At 35.8% G+C, this 18,968-nt stretch overlaps 5 protein-coding genes across 5 annotated transcripts; 4 read left to right on the top strand and 1 right to left on the bottom strand.

Annotated features, from left to right (window-relative positions):
* Window positions 1,936-4,838, top strand: LOC104789912 (pentatricopeptide repeat-containing protein At2g01510, mitochondrial-like). Its single transcript, XM_010515573.2, has 2 exons — window positions 1,936-4,050; window positions 4,385-4,838. The coding sequence occupies exon 1, from the start codon at window positions 2,082-2,084 to the stop codon at window positions 3,834-3,836; it is 1,755 nt and encodes a 584-aa protein (XP_010513875.1). The 5' UTR covers window positions 1,936-2,081; the 3' UTR covers window positions 3,837-4,050; window positions 4,385-4,838.
* LOC104793811 lies at window positions 6,393-7,094 on the top strand. The gene has a single exon (XM_010520240.1). The coding sequence runs from the start codon at window positions 6,393-6,395 to the stop codon at window positions 7,092-7,094; it is 702 nt and encodes a 233-aa protein (XP_010518542.1).
* LOC104789910 (CLAVATA3/ESR (CLE)-related protein 16-like) lies at window positions 10,339-11,346 on the top strand. The gene has a single exon (XM_010515572.2). The coding sequence runs from the start codon at window positions 10,841-10,843 to the stop codon at window positions 11,186-11,188; it is 348 nt and encodes a 115-aa protein (XP_010513874.1). The 5' UTR covers window positions 10,339-10,840; the 3' UTR covers window positions 11,189-11,346.
* On the top strand, window positions 14,758-16,156 carry LOC104789909 (WUSCHEL-related homeobox 6-like). The gene is made up of 4 exons (XM_010515571.1): window positions 14,758-14,865; window positions 14,973-15,317; window positions 15,480-15,544; window positions 15,842-16,156. Exons 1-4 carry the CDS (start codon window positions 14,775-14,777, stop codon window positions 16,154-16,156), a joined length of 816 nt encoding a protein of 271 aa, XP_010513873.1. The 5' UTR covers window positions 14,758-14,774.
* On the bottom strand, window positions 17,347-18,816 carry LOC104789908 (phytanoyl-CoA dioxygenase; the record flags this gene model as incomplete). The annotated part of the gene is given in 6 exon segments (XM_010515570.1): window positions 17,347-17,601; window positions 17,698-17,784; window positions 17,894-18,038; window positions 18,118-18,265; window positions 18,537-18,655; window positions 18,748-18,816. Coding segments are annotated over 6 exon segments (614 nt in total), but the record flags the coding sequence as incomplete, so codon positions are not given.

Raw genomic sequence — 18,968 nt, 5'->3', positions numbered from 1 at the left:
TATGTTCTTATCATGTTTCATGCATGTCTTAATAACTATTTTGTGTTGGCGACTTGATTTTGCAGTTTCTGAACTGGGACAAACATGCTGAAGAAAAATTATATTTTTAACAGTGTAAAATTGTATTTACAATTAAATTGTATCAAATAAAAAAATAATGACCAATATTTATTTTTCTTTAATCAATCGAGTTAATATTTTGGATATTTTATTAATATTATTTTAAATCTCTTTTTTGGTAAAACCTAAGAGAACAGGAAATAAATCACTTAGTATTTATGTCAATATCCTATACCCATAGTGAACTAATTAATAATACATGTAATGTTTTGTAAATTTTTATCCATAAAGTAAAAGATAAATATTAAATAATGTCGAATTAGGAAATAACTTTACAATAAAGGTATAAAACCATCCATACCATAATTATGGTAAATATAATTGGTTACTTGCCTTCTATAAAAGGTGGAGCGAGTAACCAAAAAAACTTATTTCATCATTAAATTTTATATATTTGACAACAAATCTGTGATATCAAAATTAATAAAAAGGTAAGTAACCAATTCTATTAATAACACTAGATAAAATCTGTAATACGAACATTCCATATTAATTCTAATCGGTTTCATATATGAGTATATTCCATAATAAGATCTAAATAGTTAGTGTATACTACAAAACTTGCGTTCAATATAGATTCAAATAACTTTAAATTGAGCATATTCCAATAAAAAAAGTGGCTAAACTTTAGGATTTCCAATTTTCGATAAACCTTCTAAAATTAATAACAACAAAAAAGTTCATATTTCTTTAATAGAAAACATGTTTTTCAATTTATCCAGCATATAAATGTTTAAAATAAAAAAAAATCACATAAAGGTATGTTATAACAAAAATAAACAAAGAAATGTAATCCAATAAAGATGAACCAAAATAACAAAATTAATAAATCAACTAATTTTGCAATATTCTACTATGTCATATGTATATAAATATACAATAATCTATAACTTATATTTATGTTTGCTACATACTAGATTTTGAGATTTTTTTGTTTTGTCCTATTCCGTTTTCTATCAGAAATACAAAATTTATTCTATACATGGAATGTCCCATGTTGTGAATGTATTCTCTTATGAATGAGTATTTGGAAATGAGAATAGTACAAAATGGAAAAGGACAGGACAGAACGGAACACCATTATGGTCTCTCCTAAATATTTGTATTTGTCTTAAACAGGTTTTAGTCGTTTTTATCGATTTTATATCAAATTATAACATTTTACGAGATTAATAAAATTTAACCAACGACTAATCTGGTTCAGTTTGATAGTGGTCCGACTGTTGGATCATTCTGAGTTATAAAATATTGGTGAAATCATTATTATTTAAAATTTTCAAACAATAATAATTTAGATTGAAACCAAAAGAAAAATCAAACTAAATACTCAACTGATATGAGTTCGAATTTACATACTATATTAAATATATTTATATAAATATTATCTCACATGTAAGTGCGGGACTACATTCGTCATGCGATAGGAATTTGAGATCATGTATAATACATAACAAATATTATGTTCCTTCTCAAAATATTTATATTTGTATCAAACGGGCTTTAGTCGTTTCAGACGAGATTTAATCTTTGTGAACATGTTTATATTTGGTTTTATAGTTCATGTGTTTAATGAATATCTAATGGACCATTAATGAGGTTAAGGTTTTATTTTGGTATGATCCTTAGGTCATTCTGAAATTTAAATTACTGATGAAACCATCATTATTTCATAAATTTAAACCAAAAAATTTGTATAAAAAAAGTTATTTACAAACATAACCCTGCACGTATGTACGGGTCCGAATCTAGTTGTGAATCATTGAAGAACAAAAAACAAAAAAAAGAAAAAGAAGGCGAAGAAGAGAAATGATTTATTATATTTTTTTGGCACTGTTGGGCTTACTTTATTGGGCCTTTTCTTGAAAACATTGGGCTTTAAAAAAATTCAGAGACAGAGGGGACTGCATATTTAAGATGTAGTGTACGAAAAAATCAGACGATCACGACAAGAAGAGAAAGAGATGCTTGCGAAACAAACGCCATTAACAAAACAAATGCTCTCCGAGCTTCTACGAGCAAGTTGTTCAAAACCGAGGCAGCTTAAGAAGATCCATGCGATTGTACTGAGGACAGGTTTCTGTGAAAAGAACAGCCTCTTAACCCAGCTGTTAGAGAATCTTGTGCTTATGGGTGACATGTGTTACGCACGCCACCTGTTCGACGAAATGCACAAGCCAAGGATCTTCCTTTGGAACACTCTTTTTAAAGGGTACGTTAAGAACCAGATCCCTTCTGAAACTGTCTTACTTTATAAGAAAATGCGTGATCTTGGTGTCCGTCCTGATGAGTTCACTTACCCGTTTGTGGTGAAGGCGATCTCCCAGCTGGGGGTTTTGCCCTGTGGATCTGCCCTTCATGCCCATGTTGTCAAAAATGGTTTTGAGTGTCTTGGGATCTTTGCAACTGAGTTGGTGATGATGTACATGAAGTTTGGTGAGTTGAGCTCAGCGGGGTTCTTGTTTGAGTCAATGCAAGTCAAAGATTTAGTGGCTTGGAATGCGTTTATTGCTGTTTGTGTTCAGACTGGAAACTCCGCTATAGCTCTTGAGTATTACCACAAGATGTGTGCGGATGGAGTTCAGATTGATTCTTTTACTGTCGTGAGTATGCTCTCTGCTTGTGGTCAGCTAGGCTCTTTAGAGGTCGGAGAAGAAATTTATGATCGTGCAAGAAAAGAAGAGATTGATTGTAACATAATAGTCGAAAATGCTAGGCTTGATATGCACTTGAAGTGTGGTAACACCGAAGCTGCGAGGGTATTGTTCGACGAAATGAAACAAAGGAATGTGGTTTCATGGAGCACAATGATCGTAGGTTATGCAATGAATGGAGATAGTGGAGAAGCCTTGGCATTGTTCACTATGATGCGAAACGAGGGACTCAGACCTAACTACGTGACATTTCTCGGGGTCCTCTCTGCTTGTAGCCATGCTGGACTAGTGAACGAAGGAAAAAGTTATTTCAGTCTCATGGTTCGATCGAATGATAAGAATCTTGAGCCGAGAAAAGAGCATTATGCATGTATGGTTGACCTCTTGGGACGCTCTGGTCTTCTAGATGAGGCTTATGAATTTATCAAAAAGATGCCAGTGGAACCAGACACCGGTATCTGGGGAGCTTTGTTGGGTGCTTGTGCGGTTCATCGTGATATGATATTGGGGCAGAAAGTGGCAGACGTACTTGTAGAAACAGCTCCTGATATTGGTTCATACCACGTACTACTGTCTAATATCTATGCAGCTGCTGGTAAATGGGATTGTGTTGACAAAGTAAGGAGTAAAATGAGGAAGCTGGGCACCAAAAAGATTGCTGCTTACAGTTCCGTTGAGTTTGATGGTAAAGTTTATTTTTTCAATAGAGGAGACAAATCACATCCGCAATCAAAGGCGATATATGAGAAATTAGATGAAATCTTGAAGAAGATAAGGAACATGGGGTATGTTCCTGAGACGGGATCGGTGTTTCATGATGTGGAAATGGAGGAAAAAGAGTCTTCTCTCAGTCATCACAGTGAGAAGCTCGCTATTGCATTTGGACTCATTATTGGGAGAGCGCGACATCCTATACGGGTTATGAAGAACTTGAGAACCTGTGATGATTGCCACGTTTTTTCCAAGTTTGTTTCCAGGCTTACTTCGACAGAGATCATCATGAGAGACAAGAACAGGTCTCACCACTTCAGGAATGGTGTATGCTCTTGCAGAGAGTTCTGGTGACTTCACTTACTGATGTTCTGATTATTAAGAGGGAACTGATTTGGAATTTATCTGATGCTGTGGAATAGATTCAGAAGACGAGTTGATGATGCAAAGCCAAGTTATTGATCCATTAAACTTTGTAGATGGCAACAAATCTTGAAGCTTATGCCTTATTGTTTCATTTTCTGCATCAGTCAGAGAAGCCTGAAACAGAGAGACGCTATTGAATAAGGTAGCTATATGTCAATCTGTACATATTAATTACTCATCATTAATGCTTGTTTGATCTTTTAATTTCTCATTAATTATATAGATCTTTCCCTGCCTAACGGTTTTTGCCAATTAATGGGTTTTGTATCTTTCTTAGTATATTCCAGATCTTGTATTGTAATCTCAAGTGATGTAAAAATTAGCTGAAATTGAACTACTTTCATACCTTTTTGTCAGGAGATTAAGAAGGGTAAAAAAATGTGTGAATTCGAATTCAATGTTAATGTCAGTCATTAGATGGCTATTGACACTGGTCAAAAACTGAGTTTGCCTTTGTTTATGGTTTTCTCTGAGAGTTGAAAAGCAGGGACATGGAAGAAGCAAGAAATAGAAAAAAGTTCTCGTGAAAGACAAAGAGGGATGGAGACAAAACAGAGAACAGAGGTTATCTCACTTGTCGTCAAGACATTCGACGCAGAAAGACTCTGCAACAACGGATTTTTCTCATTGATAATATTCTGAATAACACGTGCCAAAAACAAAGTGGATAACAAACACCTGTCAACTATTCAGAGGCTCCACGTATCGTAGAGAGAGAGTTTCTGAGACGCGTGTACGGAATTTTCGAAATGGAGTTTCTGGATCTTAGATCCCAGATCCAAGTTTCCTTCACCATCTTCTCTCCTTTTCTTCACTTGTTTGCTTCGGATCCGCAATAGATTCGTGTAGATCTAACTTCTCTTGTTTCTTTCTCAAAGACATGTATTCTGGTTTTGCTTCTTTTCAAATATCTGCTAATTTTCTTCTAAATATTTTCTAGTTTATGCTAAGGTTCAGGATTCTAGCAATTGGTTTAAGCCTATCAAAATCATGGATGATAAGAATGACCATTTCAAGTCGCTTCTCTTAGATTTCATTTTCTGGGTTCTCCAAAATGTTGATAAATCAGTCTTTTTAACAGAGGTTTTGCCTAAAGGTGTTTATACTTTGGCACATATTTGTGGTTCCCAATTTTTCATCTCCCATTATGGGAAGCACTTTACTCAAACTTTATTGTTGCTCGTTTCTGGTGTTGACTATGTGTGTCTCGCGTCTCTGCTCGGACTGGTTTACTCTCAAACCTCCATGGCATTCTTGCAAGATCTGGCAGTTGATACCAAAGATCCGGTAATTGAGTCTCAACATCCGGTGGTTAACTCCCAAGACCTAGTGGCTGATTCTCAAGATCCGTTGTTTAGCGCTCAAGATCCTGTAGTTGGAATACCTTGTTTTGTCAGGCATATATTCCCACCGCTCCGTATGTGTTCTATCGCGTCGGGAAGGATTTTTACTTTCCACGGGTTACCTTTCAAACCGGTGAGAACTTCTTACGGCGACGTCAACCACGTCTCCGCTGGCTTCTTCCGCTGTGCACATCTTGCAACAGATCTAGAGAAGCTCCTTTCCGCCACTGCTCAACCATGGAGTTCCAGCGTTGGTCAGGCAGCTAGCAGTCGATGGCGTTATCCCTCCTTTGTGACCAAGATAGACCTAGAAAGTGTTACAGGCCTAAAGCTTGTTCGGCCCACCAGATCTTTTTATTTCTACGATTGGTCCATTAGCTTGCTGATGTGGATTCTCTTTGGATATGAAAAGAGATTGTTATTTAGGCCCAACTATGAAATCCAAATTATAACAACTTCCCTCGATTTTATTGAGGTGCTAAGATTCTGGAAACTTAAGATTACTCAAAGAAACGATAGTACGGTGGGGTTTAATACTCCCTCCGGAAATAGTTTATGAGGACCATGGAATTGTCAGGGGGCGAGAGCTAAAGAAACTTCTTGTCGACTGAGAGAGATGTGTTGCATGTACTCTCCAGGTTTTATGTTTTTATTCGAGACTAAGAATAATAAAACATTTCTGTAAACTTTGCAAGTTGAGATAGGATTTGATAATCTCCAAACTGTTGAGCCTGATAGCACTAGTGAAAGCTTAGCTCTTTTCTATTCAAAGGACTATCCAGTTAAGTTCTTGTTGTTAGATGATCGATTGATCGACATCGAAACTATCATTAATGGAAACCGAGTTTTTATGACTTTTATCTACGGTGATCCTATCCCCGCAAATCGCGAATATGTGTGGGAAAGATTAATGCGTATTGGAGTTGCTCGATCTGAAGCTTGGTTTATTATTGGAGATTTCAATAAAATAATAGGAAATCATGAGAAAAGAAGAGGAAAAAAAAGGTCAGAACCCTCTTTTCTACCTTTCCGTGCTACGATTGATTCATGTGGATTAATCGATTTTCCTTTCCAAGGGAATCAATTTTCTTGGATTGGTCAACGGTCAAATGGTAAGATTTGTTGTCGTCTGGATAGAGCCATGGGAAACGAAGAGTGGCACAATATTTGTTCCCACACTAATGTGGAGTATTTGAAGATGTGGGGTTCAGACCATCGTCCTCTCCTCGCATTGATACTAACACGTCCAAAGAAGTTTTTGAGAAGGTTTATGTTTGACAAGAGGTGGATTGATAAGCCAGGCCTCAAAGAGGCGGTGTTGAACGGATGGGGTGGTGATGATATTTACGTCGAACGATCCATCATGAAAAAAATCCAAAATTGCAAACGAAGTATCTCCATTTGGAAGAAAAATAACCAAACAAATTCGGAAAAGCTGATTAAAAACCTCCAAGAAAAGATTGATGAGACCTACGAAGATGATGAAGCATCGTCGGAGACTCTCCTCAATCTAAAATGGCAGCTCTGTGAGGCCTACAGGGAAGAGGAAGCATACTGGCACCAAAAAAGTAGAGAACTTTGGTTTGCAGAAGGAGATAAAAACACAAAATTCTTTCATGCTTCCACAAAACAAAAGAGGGCAAGGAACAAGATCATTGACATCCTTAATCACCTCGAAGTATGGGTTGATACAGAAGAAGGAATAGAAAAAGTATCGGTGGAGTACTTCAGCAACCTCTTTTCATCCTCGAATGCGAGCGATCCTACAGTGGCCATTAAGGATGTTCCTACTTTGGTCACACTTGCTATGAACGAGCATCTCATGAAAGAGATTCTCAGATGAGGAAATCAAACGAGCATTGTTCTCCCTGAATCCGGAAAAGGCTCCAGGTCCAGATGGGATGACTGCATTGTTCTTTCAAAAATTTTGGGAAACCATAAAAGGCGATCTCACTAAGATGGTGAAGAATTTTTTTAGCTCTGGAATCTTTGATGGCAATCTAAATGAGACAAATATATGTTTAATCCCGAAAGGAGAACGACCTCGTAAAATGTCAAGATTTCGCCCTTTTAGCTTGTGTAATGTGAGCTATAAGGTGATCTCAAAAATTCTGAGATTACGTCTCAAGAAGTTTCTGCCGGAACTTATATCTGAGACCCAATCTGCCTTTGTGTCAGGAAGATTAATCACATATAATATACTCATTGCTCAAGAAAACTTCCATGCCCTCCGTTCCAATCAGGCCAACCGGAGAAAATTTATGGCAATAAAAACGGACATGAGTAAAGCATATGATAGGGTGGAATGGAATTTCTTAAAAACTTTGATGGAAAAATGGGATTTGATCAAAAATGGGTGGGTTGGATAATGCAATGCATTACTTCCGTCTCCTACCGTATTTTGATCAATGGAGATCCCAAGGGACGGATTAGGCCAACACGTGGGATTCGTCAGGGGGACCCAATCTCTCCATACCTATTTATACTTTGTACTGAGGCCTTAATTGCTCAGATTAGGAACGCAGAAAGAGAGGGAAAGATCCAAGGTTTACGTATTTCGAACGCAAGCCCACTTGTTTCCCACTTACTTTTTGCAGACGACAGTTTATTCTTCTGTAGAGCCGTTCCTCATCAATGCAAAGAAATTATCGATATGATCCGCTTTTATGGCGAGGCGTCTGGACAAGAAATTAACTTCTCCAAATCCTCCATCATGTTTAGAACCGAGGTCCCGTCCCATATACGTCAAGAGATCAAATCTATTGTTGGGATATCACAAGAAGGAGGCATGAGTACATACTTGGGTCTCCCTGAGAAGATTCATGGATCAAAGGCAAAAGTCTTTGCATTCGTGAGGGATAGACTCCATAAGAAGGTAAACTTATGGACTTCAAAATCTCTATCCAAGGGAGGCAAGGAAGTCGTGATCAAATCAGTGGCGCAAGCAATTCCGACATATGTAATGTCGTGTTTTCTCTTACCAAAAGCTATATGCTCAAAATTAACTATCGCGATAGCCAATTTCCGGTGGAGCAATAAAGCAGACAGTAAAGGACTACATTGGATATCATGGGAGCAAATGTGCACTCAACTTTTGGAAGGTGGGCTAGGCTTTAGAACACTAGAAGAATTTAATCTTGCCTTTTTGGCAAAGCAACTATGGAGATTGCTGAGATATCCAGATTCCCTTCTTAGCCGAGTTCTAAAAGGGAGATACTTTCGATATTGTACTCCATTAGAGATACAAGTATCAAATCGACCTTCATATGGTTGGAGGAGTATGTTGGCAGCAAAGCATGTTCTTTCGTACGAAATTCGTAAGACCATAAGCTCGGGTTTTAATACGTGCATCTGGACTGAACTATGGATCCCAGATATGCCAGCACGGCCACCCCAAAGTTTAAATAATGAGAGAAATCCCTTGATTTGTGTTAACACCTTGATAGATTTTAACACAAAAAGTGGAAAATTGAACGTCTTTGGGAACTCTTCCCCCCGAAAGAAATTACCTTTATTTTGGGGATCAAACTGAGCTTGAATGCCTCGAGGGACGGTTATTCTTGGACTCTGACAAAGTCTGGAAATTATACCGTTAAATCTGGATATGAAGCCGCGAGAGCTATCTCTCGCCCTGCTGGTGACCTCCCTTCTCAGGGACCTAGTGTTACGACACTTAAGGCGCAAGCATGGAAGTTAAAAACATCACGGAAGCTTAAGCATTTCGTGTGGCAATGTGTGACTGGGTGCTTGGCAACATGTCAACGCCTGCATTATCGCCATATTGGTAGAGATAAAGTTTGTCCTAGATGTGGAGCGGAGGAAGAAACTATAAACCATATGCTATTTGAATGCCCCCCAGCCCGTCAAGTATGGGCTTTATCGAAAATCCCCTCCCATCCTATCGTGTTCCCTTCATCTTCCCTATATAGCAACCTCGATTTTCTATATGGGCGTGGTAACAACTCTGGTGCAACTGATCAAAACTTGAGAACGTTCCCGTGGATGATGTGGTACATTTGGAAGGGAAGAAATAAGAAAGTGTTTGAAAATATCTCTGAATATCCGCAAGATACACTGGAGAAAGCTATCCAAGAAGAAGAAGTTTGGAGAAGAGCAAATAACAGAGACTTAGCACCAGCGGTAGTAGAAGCAAGCATACCTACGATCCCAATTCCTCAAGAATCTCTTGTATGGTTTATAAATGAATCTTGGCATACAGAGGTGGATAGGAGTGGGCATGGATGGATTGCATCTATCGGTGATAGAATCCTACACATGGGACTAAAAGGATCGCGCAGAAGCTTATCCCATTGCATGCAGAGTTAGATACCCTTATTTGGGCTATGGAGTGTTTATTAGCGTTGGACTTGGATAAAGCTCTTTTTGTTACGAATTGTTCAGAACTCCTAAGGATGACGTCTAATATCGAGGATTGGCCGACCTTTTCATCAGAATTGAAAGACTTTATTCATTTAAGAGATAGATTTGCTAGTTTTAGTATTACATATATTTCCCGAAAGGATAATATCCGTGCCGATAAACTTGTGAAATGTGCAAGAGCACGAGGTTTCTGTTTTTCCTATGTAAGCTTGTCGGTACCTAATTGGTTCTCTCTCGAATAGAGTCATCTCCAATAACTTAATATATGGGGTTTGATCGTCAAAAAAAAAAAAAAAAATCATGTTGGTGTCNTGTCTTTTGGGGTTCAAAATTTAGCAAAACTAAGGTAATCCTCCATTAAAAGCACAACTTGCTTTAACTAGTAAAAAACTTTTTACATTAACCATCAATTTGATTTCACCAGTCAAAATACCATTCTCTCTATTCTCTCTCCTCTCTCCTCTCAGAAAACATAAATTCGTTTTCTTATTTCCCGGGGACAACGGCTATTAATACTGAACTGTCCACTGCACCATCTCCAAGCAACATGGCAGTATTGTAATTTTTCGTTTATAGATAAAAATTAAAAAAGAAAAAGAAATTTAAGAAGAGAGAACAATCAAAGCATTGGAGGAGGTTAGATAAAAATAAAAATAAGTTTCACAAGTTAAAAAAATCTTGAGTATAGTACAGATGTGAGAAGGTTCTCCCAGGAATCAAGGGTCAAGATCGTTTGATAAGACCCATAAGATAATGAACAACTGAGAAATTAAAATAAACAAACACAGAGAAAGCTAAATCCATAAAATAAGAAAAATCTTTCATTTCATCTTCCCCTCTTTCTACTTCTTTCTTTCTTTCTTTCTTTCTTTCTCATTATCCAAAGAGACTCAGACAAAGTTTTTTGTTACTTAGACTTCACTCAAACCAAAAGAAAGTGTTTTGTCTTTTGGGTTTTATCTTCTTACCACCGATGCTCAAAATTACTCACTTTCTTTTCAAGAAATTATTATTATAATCTACTCAAAACCCATTTTTTTCTCATCAATTTGTCGAATCCAAAACCTGCTCTGCACTTTCAGACACAGACAAAGAGGAAATAAATTTCTGTCACGAGTAAACAGAGAGAGAGAGAGATACAAACTCAGATTACTCTGTTTTCACAACCTCTTCATGGGCTTCTAAAAAAGCTTCTCTTTCAAACCAGCCATGGAGACTTGTATAGGAACCGAGCAAGACAACAGAAGAAGTAGAAGAAGACGACGAAGAAGAGGACTCACAACAACTTCCACAGTGTTCTTTTGGGGAATCTTGATATTTGCTCGTTTTGGTTTGTCTTCCTCAGCTCTATCTCCTGATCAATACCGTCACCAGCCCTACCCATCCGCACCACCGAGAAAGGCTGGTCCTTTCCATGAAACAACGTCGTCGTTTCGAGCTCCAAAAGCCTCATCAGTGTCGTTCACGGGTCCACGTCGAGAAGAAGAGAACAGAGATGACGTTTATAAAGACGACAAGAGATTAGTTCACACAGGTCCAAATCCTCTTCACAACTGAAAAGCTAATGAAACAACACGTGTCTGGTCTCTCTTCGACCTCCAACAAATTGCCTTGAGATTCTTCGATCCTTCTCTCTGCTTCGAAACGTATGAAAAACAAAAAAAAAGATCTCTTCAGCTACTTTTTTTTTTGGTACGTAGTTTTTGTAGTTTTAATTTTTTTTTTTTTTTTTTTNTGTTTTAGTAAGTATGAGAATGAGATATGGATCATTATCCTTAGCCTTTGTCTAATCTGAGGGCTAAGAGTTAATGATCTTGTTTCTCAGTTGTTGTAACTCTTTTGCTTCAAGATCCATATGAATTAGTCAAAGTAGTTTTTGTGTTTATTTTAATTAGATCAGTATTTTGGAATTTGTTAAATTTCTTCTTTAAAAAAAAAAGAGTGTATTAGAAGAAGGATTTAAAAAAGGGTTGAAGATTCGAATGCATGGATTTCTTCGAAGATCATGTTCTATGCAGAAAAAGAAGGTTGTCTTTTTGTGATAACTGTTTAATTATTGTTATTTAACCCATATAGTATATTTATGTTTTTTTAGATCGATGTTGAATGGGTCCAAAGACTAATCGTATACTACATACTGTATATAAAAAAAAAACAATTGTAGTATATTTTCTATTATAATAATGTTTAATTTTAGATATATATGAACATGGAAGATGTTGAGTGTTGACTCCTCTTTCGCTCCTGAAAAAAGGAGAACCAAAAACTTGGTATTTGGTGAAACTCACGGCATTATGACTAGTATTTAATTGTAATGATGAGCTCAATTGTTTTGGAATTGTTTTAGAAGTGAGAATATGAATATGGTATAGGCTATAGTTGAAAAATACATAAATATTTGTAGGTGGTACATAAATATTTAAATATTCAGTAGAGCTCCTGGTAAAATACATAAATATTTAAGCATTCTGGTAAAAAAATTTTTTTAAACGATCTTGGGAGTAAATTCAGTCGTCTAATCATATATAATACCCTTTTTACAGTCAAAATTGCATGAACAGAACATGAATTTAAACATTGTACATCAATATTATCGAAATGTAGTCCATATAGTATATCGTTGAGAGGTTTCATTGATACAAAAGTTTAAAATAAAATAAAATGAAAGCATATGATAAAATCGGCTAAATGATTATTGTGACGTGGGAGAAAGAAACTATTTATGACAGTAGGCCATTTGACGGTTTAGCTTTAATAATTTTGGTTTCATTTGAATGTGTTTGATGAACTTAATGCATACGGTTCTCTCGATGGGGATGCCTGTCCCCAAGGACCTAAAAGGACCTCCTCACCTTCTATAATAAGTTTTCTCTCTTTTTGAGAACTTCTATATTTATATACGTACAAACATAATTAATGCTCATTTGAATACTACTTTTACTATTCACTCACGGGTTAATTTTTCTATTTTGTTAAGGTTTGTGACTTAAATACAGAATTTTCTAGCACAACCGAATTAAATACCAAATGGTTTAGGCAAAACTAAACGTTGATCTTCGTCCATTTTTTTTTTTAATATTTGATCATTATTATGATATCATATGTATTTACATTGTTTAGAAAATAAGACATACATGAAAGTGTATATATAATTACTAAATGCAAATTTGTTGCTGAAGATTATGACTCTTTATGTGTAAAATAATTTTATTTTGGGTCCATTTTGGTTAAAGAGGAATATCCTCAGAGAAAGAGAGGTTGTTGCATGTGGAATGAATGTTTTGCACAGTGGAGGGGTAGCCATAAATGGTGAGATTTAAGGAGCTCTACTGGATTATTCAACTATCCCACATTCCCATCTCCATCATTTTTTTTTTCTTCTAACAAAAGTTTTGGAAATTTATTCTTGAATTCAATTTTATATGGCTGGGCTGAAAACGAGTCATTGGGCTATAATAACTAGGTTCCATCCATTCTACTTCCAGTTTGAAACCCATCCGTTAAACTATAGGATGTCAAACCTTTTTCATTAAATCTTTCCCTAGCTTACTTTGGCCTAAACCTAATACACTAAACCTAAACCAGCATTGTTAAACGATATCAATACTATAATTTACAAAATCACTAATGGATATCTTACTTTAGGTCGTGTGCTGCAGCCTAAAACGAAAGTTATTTTTCTTTCGTTGAGCTCAATTAGAAGAATTACCAGTATAACTCGTTAAACACATTTTTAGTGTATAGTATTATTAACTTGTAACATTATGGTGTATCATGTTTACTCGGTTACTCCCTTCCTTCTGCTTTTGCAGATTATATACATCTTAATACAATGTGTGCATAAAGATTTTGGTTTATCATTTATCCCAAAATAATAAAATAATTTGGGTTTATCTATAAAACACGTACAGGACTTTTGGAAAAGTATGGTAGACCCAACAATGAATCTATTTGTAGCCTTTTGATCTCTCTTGCCAGTATCGTGCCTCATGTGTATTGAAAATGGTATTTGCCTAAGATCACAAAATAGTAAAAAATTGTAAAGCCACACATATCTTTTTAGTTTGGTTATGTATTTAGGTTTGAATATTTGTTTACGCTTTTTATTTTAAAATTTCATGATATATATATATTTTTTAATTCATCTTATTTCATATTTTTAAATCTTTTAATGTATTAATAGAATATTATATAATGTATTAGATGTTTGAAAGTAAAATGAAAAATTACATAAAAGTTGAAAAATTGTATTAAAATTTTATATATTAAATGACCGCACCCCGATTCTCAATCCTCACACAGGATCCAAGGGAACGATCTCACTAGAATCCTATAATTCTAACGACGCAACCGGCGTAAAAATCGCTCCTTACAAAAACTCTCAAGCCAATAACTCATTCTTTTTCCCGTCCATCTCCAAACAATCCTATTTCTCATCCCATACAAGAGAGAACCCACAACTCTCTCCTCTTCTTCTAAGATATGAGATTGCTCAAGCAGGAACGCCTAAACAGATAGAGGCGTCTTCCTTTTTCTATAGAACTTAAGGGTTTCTCGAAAATCACTAAACCGCACAAAATTGGAGAACAAACCAAACTGGCGCCCCATTGGTGTCGGCCGACACTAAACTCCAAAATCGAAACTCGGTTCACGGGCATTATAACCTTTCACTCATTACTAATTTTGTATAATTCTATATTATATTCTTTTTCTTTCATATAAACCAAAAATTTCATACTTGTTATTTTTATATAAATTTATATTCAATTTCAAAAATTCAAATCCTGATATAGAAAAAAATACTAGATTTTTCGTTAATAAAAAATATTAATTTAAATTAACTTTTAAAACAATAAATATGATGTAAAAATCTAAAAGGGTAAAAGAAAAAAAAAACAAATAATTGCAACTTTTTCTCTCTGTTAACTCTCATCGTCTCACGTCACCACTCCTCATTTTTTATCATGTGCATGTGTCTTTTATAAGGTCAGTTTAGTTACTACATTTTCATTTTTAATATGCTATATTCTTCATCTGTTTTTTTAGACGGGCTATACGGCAAATTCGCCCTTTACATATCCACCTAAACCTTCCCGGAATTAAAAGTGATTAGGGGCAAAGTTTGTGTTTCTAGATAGCAAGCATGGGATACGTCTCCGACAACAACCTCGTCAACTATTTCCCCCTCTCTACTAATACTACTACTCAACCTCATCATCTTCTTATCACACACTGTACCAAAACCCCTACTAGCTACCTCCTTACTTACATATAGAGACTTAGCTCAAAGTCAATGTGTATATCTTCTTTGGTTGTTAACACTCATAATTTTTTTTTTCAGGCGAGATTAACGGCAACGATCACCATCAGCTCGTCCCTGCATCCTCAGGAGAACACGACGACGGTAAAAGTAACATTTCTGTAGCGGCGACGACGTCGAGATGGAATCCAACACCCGAGCAGATCACGACGCTAGAAGAGGTTTACAGGAGCGGAACACGGACGCCGACGACAGAACAGATCCAAAAGATAGCATCCAAGCTCCGTAAATATGGCAGAATCGAAGGGAAGAATGTGTTCTATTGGTTTCAAAATCATAAGGCTAGACAAAAACGACGCCGTCGTGAAGGAGTTGCTACTAACAATGTTCGTGAACCACATCAAGACGTCAAGGAGTCATCATCAGGTACTATATAGATTTTTAGGATAAACAGTTTTGATTGGGGGTCAAATTAACGGTATACAACTAAAGCTAATGTTTGTCTGCTTAGAATTTGATGGAAAATTACTTATAAGTCGTTGTGCATGCTAGTTGAGGAGAGGAGTTATATAACGTGGCAATTAACAGGTGGTTATCGAGTTGATCGGACAAAGAGCTGCTTATCTTTTCCACAAACAGACCCACAGCCACAGGTATCTTATTAATTTTATTTAGGTTTATATTAATGTATAATGTATATGTGATTATGTGTATATATGCAAACAAATAAACACGTTTTAGGCTACCAAAAAGAAAAAAAAACATAAATGTAAATATGTATGGGAGGTTGGGGAAGACAAGTAATGGATGCAGAGAGCAATACAATTAGGGGGAAAAAAGATGTTAGCTTTTAATCCCATCTCGGCTAAATATTTATCATTGACTTAAATTTCAAATATATTTGTTAATTATCTTGAGAAGAGTTATATTGTTTTGTAATTTCTGCCCAGCGTGAACTAGTTCCGGCGAGTTACAAAAAAGACGACAATGCTAATAATGAAGATCATGGGAGGACAAAAGAATCAGAGAGGCCATCGGAGGATGGTAAAGACATCACGTGGAGGAATCTTGTTACTTCGTCGTCGGTAACTCAAGAAGAACCAGGAGAAGAAGTTGAAACGAGGGAAATCCGAACTTTAAATCTCTTCCCGGTTCTGGAGAACCAAGAGAAAACCAGCTGGTTTAAAGAGAAGAAGAATGCGAATGCAAACCAAGCGTGTTGCAACTACTGTTTCTACTACGAGTTCTTGCCTCTGAAGAACTGAAACCAAAACCCATGCATGTGTGAGTAATAAATAAGACTAGAAGGATTTAATGAAGTTTTATTTGTTGTTTTGTCCGAAAATGGTAAGTGATGTGTTCTTCTTAGATGGACGAGGAGAGTTTGAAAGATGGAGACGTTTAGTAAATGTTGGAAGGGTTTGAAGATTATTATTGTTATGACTTATTACCTAAATGTGAAGTTGGACCATGTTGGGGACTTTGGGGTTTGGAGCCTCAACTATCTATCTATATATATGTCTTAAAGTGAGAAAGTGAAACCTTCGATGGTTCCTTGTCTATGTAAGGAATATATATATATATATATATATATATATATATATATATTAAAAAGATGTTTTCTAACATATTCACATGCTTTCTCATCTTCTTTTCTTCTTACACGGCAATTGATACGGGACTCTCTGAGAGAGACATTCGATGCTGACATTGCACTGTGTTTAGAATTCCTTTAGAATTTTTCAGTGAATTTAGCAAATGTGCGATTTATTATCAAAAGAGTGCGTACCGTTGGGGAAACTAGACTGACATTCGAGTTTTGATGGAATGAAGACAAAAAGGTCTTTAATGTTTTCCCATTTCTCATTTGTTTTCTGAATTTAATACAAACAAAAGAATCGACCAATACAATTTAATCATAGATATGTGTTTAAAATCAAACAAGAGATGCTCCAAAGGTCTTAATCACATAAATGTATATATATATTAACGTTTCATAATGTCTATAGTTTCCGAGGGTTCTTGTGCAAAATCCTGACTTAATAATAATCTACGAGAAACAGAACATTGATTGAGCCATCTTTAGTACTCTTAAGATAATGAATGTAATAATGGTGTTGAAATTTTTTCTTTTTGAGACAGAGGATGAAGAACACTTCCTAAAGACAACTACACAAAGCAATTATCATCACTTTGCCCATAACTCTTTAATTGACTCTATTGTTTCTGCACCTAAAAGATCTGTCTCACGTTTTCTTTTTTGCCCTGGTACAATTACAGTAGGACAGGGATAGTTTTGTCCCATTCCTCCAATCACATTAACATTTCGCACAAATTTTTAATTAAAAGCTGTATCCAATGGTCACTCTTTCCTCTACATACAAGTCTCAAAATGTTTACGCGTCCTAACTTCTTCTTATGACTTTCGTCAATGTTTAATTACTGTGAATGCAAAGAAACATCAAGTAACCCCTGTCACACTTTATTGACCACTGAGTTTGGTTATCTAAAGACAAAACTACAGAGACCAAAGCAGAAACAAATTGTATTTCAACAAACAAATGACACAAGAAGGCCCTTTTAGCCATGTTCTTATTACTTTCATAGTTCTCACAAGAAATTTGATAAACAGCAACTCCAATGTTTTTCCACGTCTAGCTTGAATCAAGGAAGAACATAGAGAGGCTCCGGCATTAATTCTCTTTGTATCCTAGCATTAGCATATGATTGAATTGTAAACATTCCACGGCCATCAAAGGAGGAAAAGACTTGGTATGAATTGAACAAAGCTTGAATCTTTACTTACCAGTTGTCTTTTGCCCATTTACATCCATCAGATTCTACTACATGTAAGCTATAAGCATGTCTTGACTTCGGGGATAGATTCTCGAAACTGCATACAGAAAGTCCACATTACAAACAGTACACATCATGATTTTTTCAGAGCTCAACAAAATCTAAACTATGAGTAAGCTACATCTTGTATACAAGATGAAATTTACCTTTGATGAATTAGATCACCATGAATGGCAATCAACGAGCCTGCTTTCATTTCAATAGGCACAAAATCTTTCTGCTCGTAAGATGGGGATGGCTGATCAAAGGTTACACCATTTCCCCCCCGGATAAACCTTCTAACTAGACCATCTGAAACGAAGCAGCGTAAGAAAAAAGAATGTCTAGGTAAGCGAAAGAACACGTATAAAGAGAGGTGAAAAAAACCCACTCTTGTGAGATCCAGGAATAGCCCAAAGACAACCATTAACTTTTGTAGAATCTTCTAAAGCAATCCAGAGACCAGTACAACTCTGTGGATCCGTGTACACAAAAGAATTATCTTGGTGCGGCACAACTTCGCCTCCAATTCCAGGTTGCTAGTAAAATCAATTGTCCAAATCATAAGATTGCATAGTGAAAAAATTTCCACAAAGTACGAAACAGAAGCTAAAAAACTCAATGTTTCAAAAGAGGTAAGAATACTATCTAGAACATTTGCATATTATATGAGAATCACAGTTCCTAATTCTTAACAGCAATCAACATACAGTGTGAACACATCGATTTACAGCAGTCAGACAATTCCATTGATCAAAGTTTTAAAAGATACAAAAAAAGAAACAAAAAAAAAAAAAAGTTTAGATGTACCTTGAAAATGTACATAGACTGCATGACTACTGGTCTCTTGTAACCTAAGGATGATACCAAACTTGAAAAATTTGACGAATATGTGAATTCCTTATACAATGGGTCAAGCTCGTGCAGTGCTGCAAAAACAACAAAAAAATTCAGCATATGTGAGCCATTCTTTCTCTACGCAGCACGAAAGGAAAAGTAATAAAGCGAAAAGATGAGATACCATGTCCAACTTTGTTAATAGAAAGCTCTTTGGGTTGCTTCAATAACCCATCATCACCAAAAGCTTTTTCTGAGATAAAAAAACACAAGACAAGACTATTTTAGCTTATAGATGGATTATTATAACAAAAAAAAAAAACTAAACGATCAATTAAGGATATCCTCCTAGAAAATTGCATCCTATCCTAACCAAGTTATATTACAAAGATCGGAAAAAAAAAA

This window comes from Camelina sativa, chromosome 6 (genome assembly GCF_000633955.1).
Source record: "Camelina sativa cultivar DH55 chromosome 6, Cs, whole genome shotgun sequence".
Taxonomy (NCBI): Eukaryota; Viridiplantae; Streptophyta; class Magnoliopsida; order Brassicales; family Brassicaceae; genus Camelina; species Camelina sativa.
Note: the sequence above shows the minus strand (reverse complement) of the source record. Positions and strands in the feature narration are given on the sequence as shown.